This window comes from Dendrobates tinctorius, unplaced genomic scaffold (genome assembly GCF_039654945.1).
Source record: "Dendrobates tinctorius isolate UK_male_01 unplaced genomic scaffold, ASM3965494v1 ptg000108l, whole genome shotgun sequence".
NCBI lineage: Eukaryota > Metazoa > Chordata > Amphibia > Anura > Dendrobatidae > Dendrobates > Dendrobates tinctorius.
Window position 1 is genome coordinate 4,265,670 of NW_027361776.1, and position 18,627 is coordinate 4,284,296.

Consider the following 18,627-nt stretch of genomic DNA (forward strand, 5'->3'; position numbering starts at 1 on the left):
GAATACTGCCAGCTTGTGCTTGGCCGATCGCGATGACGTACTGTCCCGTCCGTGGTCAGACAGGCCCAGGGCACATGAATGGGATAGTACGTAGGATGTCATTGGATTAATTATAGGGGTAACCCATGTCATTTTTTTTGGGGGGGGGTCCCCCATTTTAATACCCAGTAAATGCTAAATATTCGGTTGTGAGCCGATATTAATATCCTGGGAAGCTCCATGGGTATTACCCCCTTCCCAGGCTATAAACGGTGGCTTTCCCTCTGCTGGTTATGAAAATTACGCTGGAGCCCACGCAATTTTATTTTCATTTTTTTTCTGGCTGGTTACAGCTGATGTACGTTCGTTCTGTAAGTGCGCTCTTTCATAGGCTGGTGACAATGTGTTAGGTGTGTCTGTGTTTACTTATCAGCTTAGTAATAAGGGTGTTGGGCTGAGTGTGAGCATGCATGTGTATTGTCCAGTGTGTGAGCGTGCATGTGTATTTTCCAGCGTGTGAGCGTGCTTGTGTATTTTCCAGTGTGTGTGTGTATGTGTATTTTCCAGTTTATGATACAGCGAGAAGCACCAACAAAATGGCTCCACACTATGTTCCTAAATCTCATCCTCTCTTATCCCTTAGCAAACACCCAGCAGGGGAGAGGATGAGTGACATCACACCCATGTCAGCAGACTCGGCCCATATTTACTGCAGTCATAATGTGAGCTAATTGTACACTAGGTTTTTGTCAAATTTCAGTAGCTGCTCCCCCTAGTGTTTAAAAGTGGAAATACTAAACATTTTAAAAAAAAATTATATTTTACTAAATTATAAACAAATTATAATTTTTAATAAAATGTAAACATTAATTATTAAAAATTTTTCAATTTCTGCAAAAAAATTTTTGGATGGCACCTTCCCCTTCCCTTTAAGTACCAAATTGGCTCTGTCACTAAGGGGTTAATCAGTAAGCCCTTGTCCAGTATTTGTCCAAACATGCACCTTATTCCACTTGTGGTACCTCATTTCAAGCACTTTATTCTTACATAGCCACACACACATACAGCCATGTGCTTTCACATGAGTTTCGTACACATTTATTTATAATTCTACCACCATGTATATGTAATCTTGGAGTCTATATTCTTTTCTCCTTTTGACACTGTATGAGTACTACTGTTTATACAGATGTTATTATTGATCCCTAATTAGTCCGGCTTTGGCACTGTTATTCTATTTGTTAATCATGCTAATGTATTCTGCTTAAATACAGTTTATTTGCTTGGCACAAGATACTCTGGTTCCCCTTATGATCTAAACAGTTTGTAGGGGTTGTTTTAATGTCTCTCAAATTGTATAAAGCAAGAATGCAAAATATATGTAAGAAAAATTACCTGACTGCAGCTCTCTCATTGACAACTGACATTCAGTTGCGTTGGTTTTCGCGGTGTCCGCCGCCGTGGAAGGGCGCTGTGTGCAGAGATGGCTTGTTTGTACGGAAGTAGAGTCTGAGCTCAGAAGTTTGGGTTCCACGTGACAGCACAGCATCACTGATTCACGTGCTGCTTGCCAGGTGCATGCGTGTGACATAAGGAAGTTGGAGTAGTCTGCCACATAATGAAGGGATAGTGTGCTTTTAGGTAGGCTTCACAGTTTAGTGACGTGCATAGTATGTAAAGAGAAAGATATTGGTAAGCGCAGAGTTCCTATTGATGGGCCAGTCATTATGTGTATAATTGAGGAGTAGGTTCTGCCATGTTATGTTTTATTAATTGAACAGGAGAGGTAGAGAAGTGATAAGCGCCGCAGTATACGGGATGGTACAATAATACTGACAGTCTTTTAAGGATATGAAAGACCTGGTCTATGTGAGGGCATATGTGTCAAAACCGAGAAAGGGGGGTAATATATTTGTTGTCTCCCAGGGTGTTTATGGTAAAGTAAGGGGGGATGTGTTAGAAGCACCCCCAGTCAGTACTCCTGAAAAAATGGAGTACAGATGGGGAGGAGGGGAAGGAAAAGAATTGTAGGTTAATAATACCCCAAAGGTGCCTATAGTGTACCATAAGTGCCCAGGTGGAGGTTGGTGAAGTGATGGATGTCTATCGGTTCTAAGAGGAACAGGAATAAGTGTAAGTAACAGGAGTAAATAGCATGGAGACAGCAAATTATACTCAAATAGTTATAATTCTAGGATACACGAAAACTGTACTTGGCCAGGGTGAGCCATAACAAGACATCAAGGATATGCAAACAGTCTTAGAGAAAACTCTCCTTATCGTAGTCCCTGTTGAGACCCTTTGGTTTCAATGTTTGAAGCGAGAAGATACAAAATAATTTTTAATATTTAATCCTGTTTTGTACTCTTCTGAAGGGTTGATTTTTTTTCCAATACCTGGAATCTCAGTTGTGCAACATTATGTCCCATTTTGTGAAAATGAAATTGAAGAGGTAGTTGGACCTTTTTGCACCTTTTTCGATTTATGTTGAAAAATTCTTTCCCGTATTGGTTGCGTTGTTTCGCCTATGTAAATTAAATCGCATGGGCACTTGATAGCATAAACAACGTAAAAGCATTTGCAAGTAAAGAAGCCTTTTATAGGGATTCCCTTGACCGTATGGGGTTGAAATATCAGGTGCTATTCTTGCAGCTGTTTGATGTAATCCTGAATTAGAATTTGGCACCTGTTTTCTACTTTCTTTCAATATATTTGCTTGCTTGACTTGTATACTGAGAAGTTAATATTTTACAATATTTCAATTCAGGCACGGTTAGAAGAAGAAATTAATGAATTACACTATCGTCAACAACAACTTGTTCTGACTAATGGAAAACAAAGTCGCCAGCTGGAGAGTCTGAAATTGGAAAAGGAAGAACGAGAAAAAGAGGCAGTTGGTTATTTCAATGCTTTAGAGGCACGGTATCTTTATATTTATTTAATTTTTGTTAGAATCAAGATAAGTAGGAAATGTATTAATGGAAACAAAGTGTTGTGTTCACAAGCAGCTGTGTGTTCAAATTATTTCTGACAGCTTTTATAACTGCTGTAATGTTTCAGACAAGCATGTCTGTATAAATGAGTACACGTGAAGCATTTAACTCCACAGTTATGTACTTGGTGCCCTACCCACTATATAGAACATATATATATATATATATATATATATATATATATATATATATCAAAATCTGTAGTAGTTCGCTCTATATAAATCCACAGTTCTTGCCTGATTTTGGTGAAATTTGGCACGCCACCCTCTCTACCCACAGCAGCAGAATACTGCGCACCTTACATCTCGTTAGCGTCCCCCCGTCATGAGATTTGGGCCCCCGGACTTATGCCCTATACATATAATGGGAAAATGTTAAATCTGTAGTAGTCCGCTTTATACAAATCCACAGTTCTCGCCCGATTTGGGTGAAATTTGGTCACATGGTCTCAGAAGCTTTCAGCATAGGTATAATACATTGCAATGCTATGTATTATATCTGCAACAAAAGTGGAAAAAAGTGAAAGCCCCATATAGGGACTAGAAATTTTGTTTAAAAAAATATGTAAAAAAAAAAAATATTAAAAAATAAAAATAATTTACAAAATCCACTAATAAACACATTTTTATGAAAAACTAAATGTTTGGTATTGCTGCATCCGTAAAAATCCCATCTACAACCCCTGGCAAAAATTATGCTGAATGTGAAATGTTCTTGTAGCTGCTGTTCACCTTCCTTATTCTCATTCATCAGTTTTAATTGTGCCTTTATCATGTTTGAAGCATTATCAGTTACAATAGCAAGAACCTGTTCTTTTTTTGAGTTTCTAATCTTGCAGAACTTTTTCCACTAAGGTCTAGAGAAACTGGTTGCTGTGATGAGCTTTAGTATCTTTTGCTACCAGCGTTTTAGGAACAATTTTTTGTTGTAACAAACATATTGATCGTTGATGGTAAAAGGTAAAATAGTTCATTCTGTGTCGTGTGAAGGCATCCATTTTAAGAACCACAAAGCGTCTGTTGCAGGGTGGATTTGATTTAAATCTAACTGATTTAAATCACGATTTAAATCACGATTTAAATCACTAGTCAGTAAGGCTTGATTTAAATCAAAGTTTCTACCTAAACTAGTTCTTGCTACTTTAACATGCAAGTAGATGAAGATTTTTAGAATCACTTTTTATATTACTTTTTTCTCCCCAGTTTAATGGGTTAATCATTCATATTTGGACACCACTGTTCTGTTGTACTTAGGAAGGAGAAAAATAATCCTGACCTTAATAACAATTTAAATAGATTTATTCAACTGAAACAATAACAACATTACAGCATAAGTTATTTGCTTAAACAAACATCCATGTTTGTTAACTAATTTGGCTAAACAAAATATTTATATATTTTAAGAAACTTAGACTGTCAGCCCAGCCAACACATGAAAAACTTAAATACTACTGTCCCTGCTGTCCTCTGTAGCTCACTTGTCGTCATCTTCATCATCATCTTCTTCTTTGTTCCTATTCATAATCTGGAAAAGAAAAACAAGCTTTCCTGCTTTATTGGGTCCCAACCGATTTCTCAATTTAGAATGAATGAGTCCAAAGGAAGAGAATATTCTTTCAACGCCTGCAGAAGAAGCTACTGCTGTTAAAAGTGAAATCATTACTTGAACAGTCTCTAAATCCAAGCGCTTAAGTGACTTCCACCAGTTTACTGGTGTGACCTTCCTTAAAATATCTTCAGCAAACATATATTTCTTGAATGGTTCCCCCTTAGCTCTGAAGTTTATTATAGTTGGCATTAAAGATGGATGATTGCTGGATACCCATGTCATAGCTAGCTCCTCTTCCTCAGCACTTAGGTTTTGACCCTGATATTGGATATTGACAATATTTGCCAAAAAATGAGCTGGAGTCAGTGCTTGTCCCATTCGTTTGTTTACTGCTTGTAATTTAATTCTGCCCATGTGTAGTTCTGTTTTTAAGTGTTCACTCAGTTCCTTACAAATTCCAACAGCATCCGCAATAAAACAGCTATTTTTCTGTATTTTGTTTAAAGCTTGAGAGATGGGTTTCAGGAAGCTCAGCATATGTTCAACATTTCTCTTAAGCCCAATGTTGAGGATTTTGGCCGTGACAGTGCCATCTATTTTATCTCGATTTTCGTCACAAAGTGTCATCAGAATAGGCCAGTTTTTGATATACTGCTCAAAACAGTCCACCACAGAGTTCCATCTAACATCTTGTGGGAGCGTTAGCTTGGTTCCACCCATCCTTTTCAGAGCTGCTGCAGCAAAATGATTATTACGGAAGTATTTAGCAATTTCAACAACATTAGCCTTTATTTCTAGAACACTTAAGTCTTTGGCTAAGAGGTGCAGCAAATGAGCACTGCATCCATATGTTATTAGCAGCTTTGTATTCCCTCCCTGCTCTTCTAAATCTCTTCTCATCTTGGATACGTTTGCAGCATTGTCAGTGACCAAAGTGCGTACTAGACATTTGAATTTTTGTTCACATGTCGTTATAGCTTTTACTGCCACTTCTTGTAAGTATTCTGCTGTGTGTGCATTTCCTGACGTATCAGTTGTTTGTGCAAGGAAGATTTTACCTTCTTCTGTTGTTATACAAGCACATACAATAGGATCATTGTGGACATTACTCCACCCATCAATACTTAGGTTAACAATTTTACCCTCCAGAGCTGTTGCACATTGCTCCATTTCTCTGTCATACACTTGGTCCAGCAGTTTCCCTGCAACATCAGCTCTGCTGGGTGGACTGTATCCTGGTCTCAGTGACTGAACCATATTAATGAAATGTGGGTTCTCAGTCAGACGGAAAGAAGAGTTCGTTGCATAAATAAACTGGGCAATTTTTTCATCAATCAACTCTTTTTCTAATCTGCTAGTTCTTATCACAAACCTATCTATGGTGGTTCCAGGAGGTAAAGGTTTTTTCTTCCTTTTGGGTGATGGTGATATGTGGCTGTGGGTGTCTGATGATGATGCTGCTGCTAATGAAGCACTATCCTGGATGGATAACTCTGAAACTGTAGAACAGGATGATGGTGATCTTGGAGGTGGATAGTTTCCAGAATCCATGAATTCCCCTAAACAAAAAAAGTCAATGCTGTTATTTTATTGTTTATAAAATTTCTGTTTATTGTACACAACACATCACTGCCCCTGCCCCAAAAGGAATATTTGTTTTTCTTCATAACTGTACCAAATGACAGTAACATGCAGTAATAATAAGAAATATAATTTTTCTCACACATGACAGTTCAGTCTTTAGAAATAGGATTCAATAAAAATGTTTACCAACCTGAAGATCCTGCCTGTTCAGAAGTGTTTCTTTGGTCATCTTCATCACCGCACTTCTCATGATGTTGCCTCATTCGCGCCACCAGGCCTTGCATCTCTTTGTTGCATCGTTGCATTTTGCACGCATGCCTGCCTTACCGATAGGCGAAGGAGCTTCATTAAAATATTCCCAAACTGGGTCTCTTTTACGGCCTGCTGCCATTATAAGGAAAGAATGTAATAAACCTCAGATCGTACACACAAACAGATCCAGACTTGTCTGTCTGTGGCTATGCTGCAGTATTGTGCTCAAAGTTTCACTTTCATTTTCTTGTCTGCTTGCCCTTCCTCCTCCTCACACTTAGATTCACATTCTTCTTGTGTTGTGCAGATCTATTCCACTCCAAACAATTAGAAACATATTGTCTAACTTCTTGGACTTGTCACTGAAGGGGTTGATTCTGTATTCATAGGTTTGTAGAACAATAGGATTAAGGTCTGTTTCTCAACTCTGTTCATGTTGTAACATTTTTGCGTGAAGAAGAGGCTGGGACCTCTGCGGAGTCAAATTCAGTTTTGAGAACTGCGTAAATAAAGCGAGCGTCTGTGATAATATAGGAGAGAAACTGCCCACTAATCCTACAGAAACCTCTGGAAGAGCATGGCATTGTGAATGTTACACATATACAGCCTTTATTCTACTGAGTTAAACAACTCAGCTTTATCTCATGATGGAAGAACCTTTGGATGGTAAAATATTTTCCTCAAAAAGCAGTTTATTGAAAAAAATCTGATTTAAATCAAAAAAATCCGATTTAACCCCTTACCTACAATTGACGTAATATTCCGTCCATGTGACCATGGACCTAATTACCATGGACGGAATATTACGTCATCGCGATCAGCGGCGCCCACGTGGTGAGCGCCGCTGATCGCGGCCGAGTGTCAGCTAATTATCATAGCTGACACCCTGCACAATGTGTCAGGGGCGGTCACGGACCGCCCCCGACACGTTAACCCCTTGCACACCGCGATCAAACGCGATCGCGGTGTACCGGGGGTTAAAGGGAAGCATCGGCAGGGAGGGGGCTCCCTCCGTGCTTCCCTGAGCCCCCCACGGCAGCGCAATGTGCAGCGCTGCTGCTGGGGACTCCCTTCCTCCAGTGTTAAAAATAATTTAAAAAAAATCGCTAAATAAATTAGTTAAAAAAAAAAAAATATTCCCCAATAAATCCATTTTTTGAAAATAAAAAAAAACCAAAACAATAAAAGTACACATATTTGGTATCGCCGCGTCCGTAATGACCTGCCCTATAAAACTGTCCCATTAGTTAACCCCTTTAGCGAACCCCTTAAAAAATAAAAATAAAAAACGAAGCAAAAAATAATGATTTATTATCATACCACCGAACAAAAAGTGCAATAACGCGCGATCAAAAAGACGCATATAAATATCCATGGTACCGCTGAAAACGTCATCTTGTCCCGCAAAAAACGAGCCACCATACAGCATCATCCGCAAAAAAATAAAAAAGTTATAGCTCGCAGAATAAAGCGATACAAAAATAATTATTTTTTATATAAAATTGTTTTCATTGCAAAAAACCGACAAAACATAAAAAAACGACCTAAATGAGGTATCGCTGTAACCGTACTGACCCGAAGAATAAAAACGCGTTATCAATTTTACCGCACGCGGAACGGTGTAAACGCACCCCCCAAAAGAAATTCATGAAAAGCTGGTTTTTGTTCATTCTGCATCCCAAAAATCGGAATAAAAAGCGATCAAAAAATGTCACGTGCCCGAAAATGGTACCAATAAAAACGTCAACTCGTCCCGCAAAAAATAAGACCTCACATGACTCGGTGGGTCAAAATATGGAAAAATTATAGCTCACAATATGTGGTGATGCAAAAACTATTTTTACAATAAAAAGCGTCTTTTAGCGTGCGACAGCCGCCAAACATAAAAACCGCCATAAATCGTAAATCAAACCCCCCGTTATCACCCCCTTAGTTAGAGAAAAATAATAAAACTAAAAGAAAATGTATTTATTTCCATTTTCCCGCTAGGGTTAGGGCTAGGGTTAGGGCTAGGGTTAGGGCTAGGGCTAGGGTTAAGGCTAGGGTTAGGGTTAGGGCTAGGGTTAGGGTTAGGGCTAGGGTTAGGGCTAGGGTTAGGGTTAGGGCTAGGGTTACGGTTAGGGATAGGGTTAGGGCTAGGGCTCAGATTAGGGTTAGGGGTGTGTTGAGGTTAGGGTTGGAGTTATAATTGGGGGTTTCCACTGTTTGGGCACATCAGGTGCTCTCCAAAGGCAACATGGCGTCTGATCTCAATTCCAGCCAATTCTGCGTTGAAAAAGTCAAATGGTGCTCCTTCCCTTCCAAGCTCTGCCATGTGCCCAAACAGTGTTTTACCCCCACATGTAGGGTATCAGCCTACTCAGGACAAATTACAAAACAACTTTTGGGGTCCAATTTCTCCTGTTACCCTTAGGAAAATAAAAAACTGGGGGCAAAAATATAATTTTGCGGAAAAAAATGTTTTTTTTTATTTTCACGCCCAGGCGTTATAAACTTCTGTGAAGCACTTGGGGGTTCAAAGTGCTCTCCACACATCTAGATAAGCTCCGTGGGGGGTCTAGTTTCCAAAATGGGGTCACTTGTGGGGAGTTTCAATAGTTTAGGTACATCAGGGGCTCTCCAAACGCACATGACACCCGCATACCAATCCATCAAAGTCTGCATTCCAAAACGTCACTACTTCCCTTCCGAGCCCCGACGTGTGCCCATACAGTAGTTTTCTCCCACATATGAGATATCAGCGTACTCAGGACAAATTGGACAAGAACTTTTGGGGTCCAATTTCTCCTGTTACCCTTGGGAAAATAAAAAAAATGGGGACTAAAAGATGATGTTTGTTGAAAAAATACGATATTTTTATTTTCACGCCCGGTCGTTATAAACTTCTGTGAAGCACTGGGGGGTTCAAAGTGCTCACCACACATCTAGATAAGTTCATTAGGGGGTCTAGTTTCCAAAATGGGGTCACTTGTGGGGGGTTTCCACTGTTTAGGTACATCAGGGGCTCTCCAAACGCAACATGACACCCGCAGACCATTCCATCAAAGTCTGCATTCCAAAACGTCACTACTTCCCTTCCGAGCCCCGACGTGTGCCCATACAGTAGTTTTCTCCCACATATGAGGTATCAGCATACTCAGGACAAATTGGACAACAACTTTTGGGGTCCAATTTCTCCTGTTACCCTTGGGAAAATAAAAAAATGGGGACTAAAAGATCATGTTTGTGGAAAAAATACGATTTTTTTATTTTCACGCCCGGTCGTTATAAACTTCTGTGAAGCACTGGGGGGGTTCAAAGTGCTCACCACACATCTAGATAAGTTCATTAGGGGGTCTAGTTTCCAAAATGGGGTCACTTGTGGGGGGTTTCCACTGTTTAGGTACATCAGGGGCTCTCCAAACGCAACATGACACCCGCAGACCATTCCATCAAAGTCTGCATTCCAAAACGTCACTACTTCCCTTCCGAGCCCCGACGTGTGCCCATACAGTAGTTTTCTCCCACATGAGGTATCAGCGTACTCAGGACAAATTGGACAACAACTTTTGGGGTCCAATTTCTCCTGTTACCCTTGGGAAAATAAAAAAATGGGGACTAAAAGATCATGTTTGTGGAAAAAATACGATTTTTTTATTTTCACGCCCGGACGTTATAAACTTCAGTGAAGCACTGGGGGGTTCAAAGTGCTCACCACACATCTAGATAAGTTCCTTGGGGGGTCTAGTTTCCAAAATGGTGTCATTTGTGGGGGGTTTCTACTGTTTTGGTACATCAGGGGCTTTCCTAATGCGACATGGTGTCCGATCTCAATTCCAGCCAAAAACGTCAAATGGCGCTGCTTCCCTTCCGAGCTCTGCCATACGCCCAAATAGTGGTTTACACCCACATGTGGGGTATCTGCGTACTCAGGATAAATTGCACAATATCTTTTAGGGTCCTGTTACTTTTGGAAAAATAAGAATTGAGGGTGAAAAGATCATTTTTGTGGAAAAAATATGATTTTTTAATTGTACTGCTGTACGTTATAAACTTCTGTGAAGCCCTTGGGGGTTCAAAGTTCTCACCACACATCTAGATAAGTTCCTTGGGGGGTCTAGATTCCAAAATGGTGTCATTTGTGGGGGGTTTCCACTGTTTTGGTACATCAGGGGTTTTCCAATCGCGACATGGTGTCCGATCTCAATTCTAGCCAAAAACGTCAAATGGCGCTGCTTCCCTTCCGAGCTCTGCTATGCGCCCAAATAGTCATTTACACCCACATATGGGGTATCAGCGTACTCAGGACAAATTGCACAAAAACTTTTAGGGTCCTGTTACCCTTGGAAAAATAAAAATTGTGGGTGAAAAGATCATTTTTGTGGAAAAAATATGATTTTTTAATTGTACCGCTGTACGTTATAAACTTCTGTGAAGCCCTTGTGGGTTCAAAGTTCTCACCACATATCTAGATAAGTTCCTTGGGGGGTCTAGTTTCCAAAATGGGGTCACTTGGGGGGGTTTAGGTACATCAGGGGCTCGCCAAACGTGACATGGCGTCCGATCTGAATTCCAGCCAATTTTGCATTGAAAAAGTCAAACGGCGCTCCTTCCATTCTGAGCTCTGCCATGCGCCGAAACAGTGGTTCCCCCCCACATATCAGGTATCAGCGTAGTCAGGACAAATTGCACAATAACTTTTGCAGTCCAATTTCTCCTGTTACCCTTGGTAAAATAAAGAAAATTGAACCTGAAGTATTTTTTTTTGTGAAAAAAAGTTAAATGTTCATTTTTTTTTAATATTCAAAAAATTCCTGTGACGCACCTAAAGGGTTAATAAACTTCTTGAATGTGGTTTTAAGCACCTTGAGGGGTGCAGTTTTTAGAATGGTGTCACTTTTGGGTATTTTCTATCATATAGACCCCTCAAAGTGGCTTCAAATGTGAAGTGGTCCCTAAAAATAAAATGGTGTTGCAAAAATGAGAAATCGCTGGTCAAATTTTAACCCTTATAACTTCCTAGCAAAAAAAAATTTTGGTTGCAAAATTGTGCTGATGTAAAGTAAACATGTGGGAAATGTTATGTATTAAGTTTTTTGTGTGCCGTATCGCTGTGATTTAAGGGCATAAAAATTCAAAGTTGGAAAATTGTGAAATTTTCAAAATTTTCGCCAAATTTCCGTTTTTTTCACAAATAAACGCAAGTTATTTGAATGCAATTTTACCACGAACATGAAGTACAATATGTCACGAGAAAACAATGTCAGAATCACCAGGATCCATGAAAGCGTTCCAGAGTTATGACCTCATAAAGGTACAGTGGTCAGAATTGTAAAAATTGGCCCGGTAGTTAACGTGCAAACCACCCTTGGTAGTGAAGGGGTTAAATAAAAAAAATCCGTTTTTTTTTTTATTTTTTTTTTTATTTTATTTTTTAAAAAAAATTGATTTTTATCCACTCTGTTGAGTCTTTTTAAGATCTTCCTTTTGTTTAAGGGCTTCTAATTTTCTAATACTCTCTCTTGCCAGAGAAACACCAAGTTTGCGGCCATTTCTCCATTAAGAGCTGTGAAAGCTGGTCGTGCAAATAATGATAATGGTACACCAGGGCAGGTTCTAGGGAATTTTGCCAACAGGATGAACATCGAAAAAGCGCCCCCCCCCCGAACATTAACATGCTGAATACTTTAGATAAACTTAGATAAACGTGTCTTACCTTTGCATCAATCCAATCATCGAAGGCATCACCCCCCCGATATTACACACAAAGACAGCAGGCTAAGCACCACAGTATCCTCAAAAAAATAAAATAAATGCATCGCTGCAGTAATAATATCCCTTTAATTAGCCCCTATGGTAATAATATCCCCCATCCTGACCCCTGTGTGTCTCATTCCTGACTTCAGCCATATTTTCTCTCATCCTGCCCTCATGAGTATCCATTCTGCCCCCATATGATCTCCCGATCCTGCCCCGTCTACATCGTATCCATCCTGCAGCACAAACTTGGGGCCCGCCTGGCGCCCCATGACATGCAGCATTTGGGGCCCGATGACTGTAAGCACAGGAGCGGGGCCCCTGATCTGCGGGGCCCCCTTCTGTACTGCTGCTCATCGGGCCCCATACAGCAGTAAGGGCTGTGATGCCCTGATTGCGGCCTTGGGCAGGCGCCCCCTGGCTTGGGTGGCGCCCCGGGCGATCGCACCCCCCGTCCCCCCCTAAAAACTGCCCTGTGGTACACTGTCCTTCACAACAAGTTCGACGTGCTGTCTTTTAAACACATCTGCTGTCATTGTTACAATAACTTTGTCGCTTATAAAATATCTTGTAACTGATTTTTAAGACTCTTTCCTGCTCCTTTGCCTGGCGGGATGTGCTGGGTTCTTGTTTCTTCGTGCTGCTGTGATCTTTTTCAATCACAGCTTTGTAAACTTTTGGGTGGCAGCGTTATAAATGTGTTTTAAGATTGGAAGCTCTTGAAGAAACATTTTTATCACTGCCTTAATATGCAGTGATTTTGGCATCACAGCATTTGTTTTCATCTGGGGCACTTATACACTGACACACAATATGTTTTTTTATCTTGAGTCACTGTGAAATGCTCAAATACAGCTGACTTCATAAGATGCTTCCTAGACATTTTATAATTATGTAACTTCGCTCTCAAAGTAATTTTGTCCTGTAAAAATAAGGTATATTGTAATGCTTGCAAGAATAGGGAATCATGCACTGTATAATTTAGGATAGAAATAAAACAATCTTTGCATAACTCAATAGGACAGATAATTATAAAGTTTGTAAAATATGTTGTTAGATAGCTTTACTCTGAACTTTCAATGTTGAACGTTGTCTCAGAGTACAGCTTACTAAATGCTTCACATCATGTTTATTCACAGTATATGAAGAGGGGAGGAGGAGGAAGGGAACATGTTTGTGCTAAATCCTATTCCAGAACACACACACACACACACATATATATATATATATATATATATATATATATATGTCCTCGTCGATCCTGTTACTGTATTTCCGAATTTGAGATGTTAGAAAACAGTTTTTCCCCTTATATTCTATGTATAGAGTATATAAGTCATCAGAGCAGCTAATTTCTCCAAACATGAGCTAAGAGGAAAAACTAAAACATCAAGCATACAGAGAAGGACATATACTGGACTATTGATTTATGCACAGTTCATTGAAAGTTTAGATATGCTTTAAGGAGTACTTACCTTCCTTAATCCTGCTTTCCTGTTCACTCCAGAAGTTCTGAGATGAATGTAGGCTTTCCTTCCCTGTGTGTTTATATTTTTCTCTTTTCTGTAGAGGAGGAGCGTCACTACTTATCATGAACATAAACTGCAGCACAGATTCATGTCCGCTAAAAGTCTAGACCTTAGATCAGGAATAGGACAGACATTTCATAACTTTCCCAAATTCTTATGAAAAAAATATTCCCCACAAACTGCACTGAACTACTGTACCCAATTTATTATATATTTTCTGCGGCGGTCTACTTTATACTGACTCGGACTCCATCAAAATGGGCTCCGACTCCAAGACATCGACTCAGACTCCACAGCCCGGCTTTGCAGGTGTTTTAATTACTGAGATAATGACTTTTGTGTTTTCATTGGCTGTAAGCCATAATCATTAACAGAAATAAACACTTGAAATAGATCACTGTTTGTAGTGACTATATATGAGTTTCACTTTTTGTATTGAAGAACTGAAATAAATTAACTGCTTGATATTCTAATTTTGTGAGAATCACCTGTAATTAGTATTGCCACGTCTGGAGTCCAAAATGCTGTATTTTCACCATACAGTTGCACAGTTTTATACCTCAGATTGTTCTGAATGTGGTAATACCAGTGTATTTTTTTTTCTGTTTGATTTTACAGAAGTGTTTTTAGTAGCAAAATATTTTTTCTCAGCTTTCTTTTGAATCTTTTTATTAAAAAAAAAAAGTTGTATAAAGTACAAGCTATTACCACTCCTTTACTGATGATGTGTATTGCGCAGGGTATTTGACATGTCCCTTTAACAGTAGGCATGTTAGACATGGCTATAAACTGAGTCTAATGGGCACCTGTTGGCTTGCCAAGAGTTTACATAGCTCCCTGGGAATGACTTGCTTCAGGCAGGTGGCAAACTCCCCCTCACAGTCAGTTAAATGCCTCAAATGCTTTTTCACTAGTGTTTGTAATGGTTTAAATGACCATGAATGATGCCAATCGCAGCTGATGCAGCAAGGTGTCCACTATACTATACACCTAACACCCTTGGCTTGTGCTACTGGCTTTGCCTCTATAGTGGGTATTAATAAAAGGTTAAAAGTATTAAAAGCAACATTTCTTGACCCTTTATTTTGTGCATGCCCTGTAAAAAGTTTCTTAAAGGGAATCTGTCAGCAGGCTTTTGCTACCTCATCTGAGAACAGCGTAATGTAGGCAAAGAGAAGCTGAATATAGTGATGTATCACTTTGTTTACTGGATGCAGCCATTATCACACAATTAGATTTTGAATCAAGCAGAGCTGAGAAAGCTACCGTATATCCTCATGTATAAGCCGAGATTTTCAGCCCATTTTTTGGGGCTGAAAGTCCCCCCCCCCCGTCCTCTCGGCTTATACACGAGTCATATACCTGGGGGTCAGCGGGTGGGGCGGGGGTGTCACAGATCATACTCGCCCGTCCTGGCACTCTCTGCAGCCCCTTCGCTTCTCCACTGTCTCCCTTCCTGCCTTCAGCGGTCATGTGGAAACGCTCATTAAAATCATGAATATGCACATATTCATGAGTGGTAATGAGCGGTATCACGTGACCGCTGAAGGCAGGAAGGGAGACCGTGGAGAAGCGAGGGGGCTGCAGAGAGTGCCAGGACGGGTGAGTGTAGTGATATTCACCTGTCCTCGTTCCCACGCTGCTCAACGCAGTCTGCTGCTTCCTGTGTCCGTGATGTTTAGCCAGCAGGGGGCGCGGTGACGTGGTTAGTGCGCGCCGCGCACTCTGCTGGCTGAACAGTCACTGACAGAGGACGCGCAGACAGTGGTGAGCAGCGATGGACCCCGGACAGGTGAATATCACAGGTGCTGGGTCCTGAGCAGGAGATGTGAGTGTGGCATTTTTTTTTTTGCAGCAGCAGCAGCATATGGGGGCATAATATAAGGGGCAGCATATGGGGGCATAATATACGGGGCAGCAAATGGGGCATAATCTATGGAGCAGCATAGGGGGGCATATTCTATGGGGCGGTATATTCCATGGGGCATATTCTATGGGGCAGCATATGGGGGCATATCCTATGGGGCAGCATATGGGGGCATATTCTATGGGGCAGCATATGGGGGCATATTTTATGGGGCAGCATATGGGGCATATTCTATGGGGCAGCATATGGGGGCATTTTCTATGGGGCAGCATATGGGTGCATATTCTATGGGGCAGCATATGGGGGCATATTCTATGGAGCAGCATATGGGGGCATATTCTATGGAGCAGCATATAGGGGCATATTCTATGGAGCGGCATATGGGGGCATATTCTATGGAGCAGCATATGGGGGCATATTCTATGGAGCAGCATATGGGGGCATATTCTATGGAGCAGCATATGGGGGCATATTCTATGGAGCAGCATATGGGGGCATATTCTATGGAGCAGCATATGGGGAATATATTATATGGAGCAGCATATGGGGGCATATTCTAGGAAGCAGCATATGGGGGCATATTCTATGGAGCAGCATATGGGGGCATATTCTATGGAGCAGCATATGGGGGCATATTCTATGGAGCAGCATATGGGGGCATATTCTATGGAGCAGCATATGGGGGCATATTCTATGGGGCAGCATATGGGGGCATAATCTATGGAGCAGCATATGGGGGCATATTCTGTGGAGCAGCATATGGGGGCATATTCTATGGAGCAGCATATGGGAGAATATATTATATGGAGCAGCATATGGGGGCATATTCTAGGAAGCAGCATATGGGGGCATATTCTATGGGGCAGCATATGGGGGCATATTCTATGGGGCAGCATATGGGGGCATATTCTATGGGGCAGCATATGGGGGTATAATCTATGGAGCTGCATATGGGGGCATAATATATGGGACAGCATATGGGGGCATAATCTATGGGGCAGCATATGGAGGCATAGTCTATGGGGCAGCATATGGGGGCATATTCTTTGGAGCAGCATATGGGGGCATATTCTATGGAGCAGCATATGGGGGCATATTCTATGGAGCAGCATATGGGGGCATATTCTATGGAGCAGCATATGGGGGCATATTCTATGGAGCAGCATATGGGGGCATATTCTATGGAGCAGCATATGGGGGCATATTCTTTGGAGCAGCATATGGGGGCATATTCTATGGAGCAGCATATGGGGGCATATTCTATGGAGCAGCATATTGGGGCATATTCTATGGAGCAGCATATGGGGGCATATTCTATGGAGCAGCATATGGGGGCATATTCTATGGAGCAGCATATGGGGGCATATTCTATGGAGCAGCATATGGGGGCATATTCTATGGAGCAGCATATGGGGGCATATTCTATGGAGCAGCATATGGGGGCATATTCTATGGAGCAGCATATGGGGGCATATTCTATGGAGCAGCATATGGGGGCATATTCTATGGGGCAGCATATGGGGGCATAATCTATGGAGCAGCATATGGGGGCATATTCTGTGGAGCAGCATATGGGGGCATATTCTATGGAGCAGCATATGGGAGAATATATTATATGGAGCAGCATATGGGGGCATATTCTAGGAAGCAGCATATGGGGGCATATTCTATGGGGCAGCATATGGGGGCATATTCTATGGGGCAGCATATGGGGGCATATTCTATGGGGCAGCATATGGGGGTATAATCTATGGAGCTGCATATGGGGGCATAATATATGGGACAGCATATGGGGGCATAATCTATGGGGCAGCATATGGAGGCATAGTCTATGGGGCAGCATATGGGGGCATATTCTTTGGAGCAGCATATGGGGGCATATTCTTTGGAGCAGCATATGGGGGCATATTCTTTGGAGCAGCATATGGGGGCATAATCTGTGGAGCAGCATATGGGGCAATATTTTGTGGAGCAGCCTATGGGGGCATATTCTATGGGGCAGCCTATGGGGGCATAATCTATGGAGCAGCATATGGGGGCATAGTCTATGGGGCAGCATATGGGGGCATAGTCTATGGAGCAGCATATGGGGGCAGATTCTATGGAGCAGAATATGGGGGCATATTCCATGGAGCAGCATATGGGGGCATAATCTATGGAGCTGCATATGGGGGCATATTCTATAGTCAATAAGTTTTCCCAGTTTTTTTGTGGTAAAATTAGGGGGGTTGGCTTATACACGGGTATATACGGTAACACCGCCCACACCTAGCTCTCCATGTACAAAGTCTATAGACGGTAAGATGCTTTTCAAAGGAGGGGAAGTAGCCGGACTATTTTAGTTCAGCAATGTTAATCTGTTAGTGATACTTTATGGAATAAAATTCTTGGACTTTAGTGCGCTGCTTGACAAAGTATCACATTCAGGTTATGTAAAGAGATTAACCATTTATTTCCCAACGCGTTTCGAAGTACATCACACTTCTTCCTCAGGGGATGACATATACCAGGGTATGGATGTGATACTTTGTCAAGCAGCGCACATAAGTCCAAGAATTTTATTCCATAAAGGATTTATACTGGTGGTCACGGAGTGGACCTTTGGACGTGCAGCAAGCTGATAACTGATCTATATGCCTTAATCTTTCCAGGAAAGGGTGAGTAAATTTCTTTTATTTCTTCCAATATCTACCCGGATAAGACCCTATTGCGCTCTTTCTCTCCTATAGTCTATACATAGTGATAAATACTTCACTTAGTAAGGAAAACACGCCTGACAAGTGACATGTTCCTGAATTCTGTGTTTTAGAATCTATCTTCTGCTGTCTTCAGATTACACAGCAAAAACCTGCTGACAGATTCTCTTTAAAGTGAACTTGTCACTAGATTCGTGCTGCCCAAAGCATGGCTGCAAGAGAGAAGAATGAGAACTTTTAGAGAGAACATAGCTTGAAAGCATTCGAGGACTAGAAGGGGGTACACCTGGCTAGTCTGGCATGGCACCTTGACTGGCTTCAGTTGCGAGTTGGAGCAGAAGGAAGAGAAGCAGTCTGAGGACTGTTCAATAGAAAAATGGATGCAATTGTGTAGCACGAATTTGGCCACCGGTTCCTTTCTGAAATAGGTTTTCATTAATTCT

General features: G+C 41.3%; 1 protein-coding gene across 13 annotated transcripts in view; it reads left to right on the forward strand.

Moving 5' to 3' along the window:
• Nucleotides 1–18,627, forward strand: part of SPDL1 (spindle apparatus coiled-coil protein 1) — a 470,586-nt gene that overhangs the window by 162,393 nt on the left and 289,566 nt on the right. For 11 of the 13 annotated variants that reach the window (XM_073589468.1, XM_073589469.1, XM_073589466.1 and 8 more), the window contains one exon: nucleotides 2,747–2,896. The exons of the other annotated variants lie outside the window; for them this stretch is intronic. In XM_073589468.1, coding sequence (XP_073445569.1) covers nucleotides 2,747–2,896 — 150 coding nt within the window. The remainder of the gene's footprint in view (nucleotides 1–2,746; nucleotides 2,897–18,627) is intronic. 13 annotated transcript variants of the gene reach the window in all.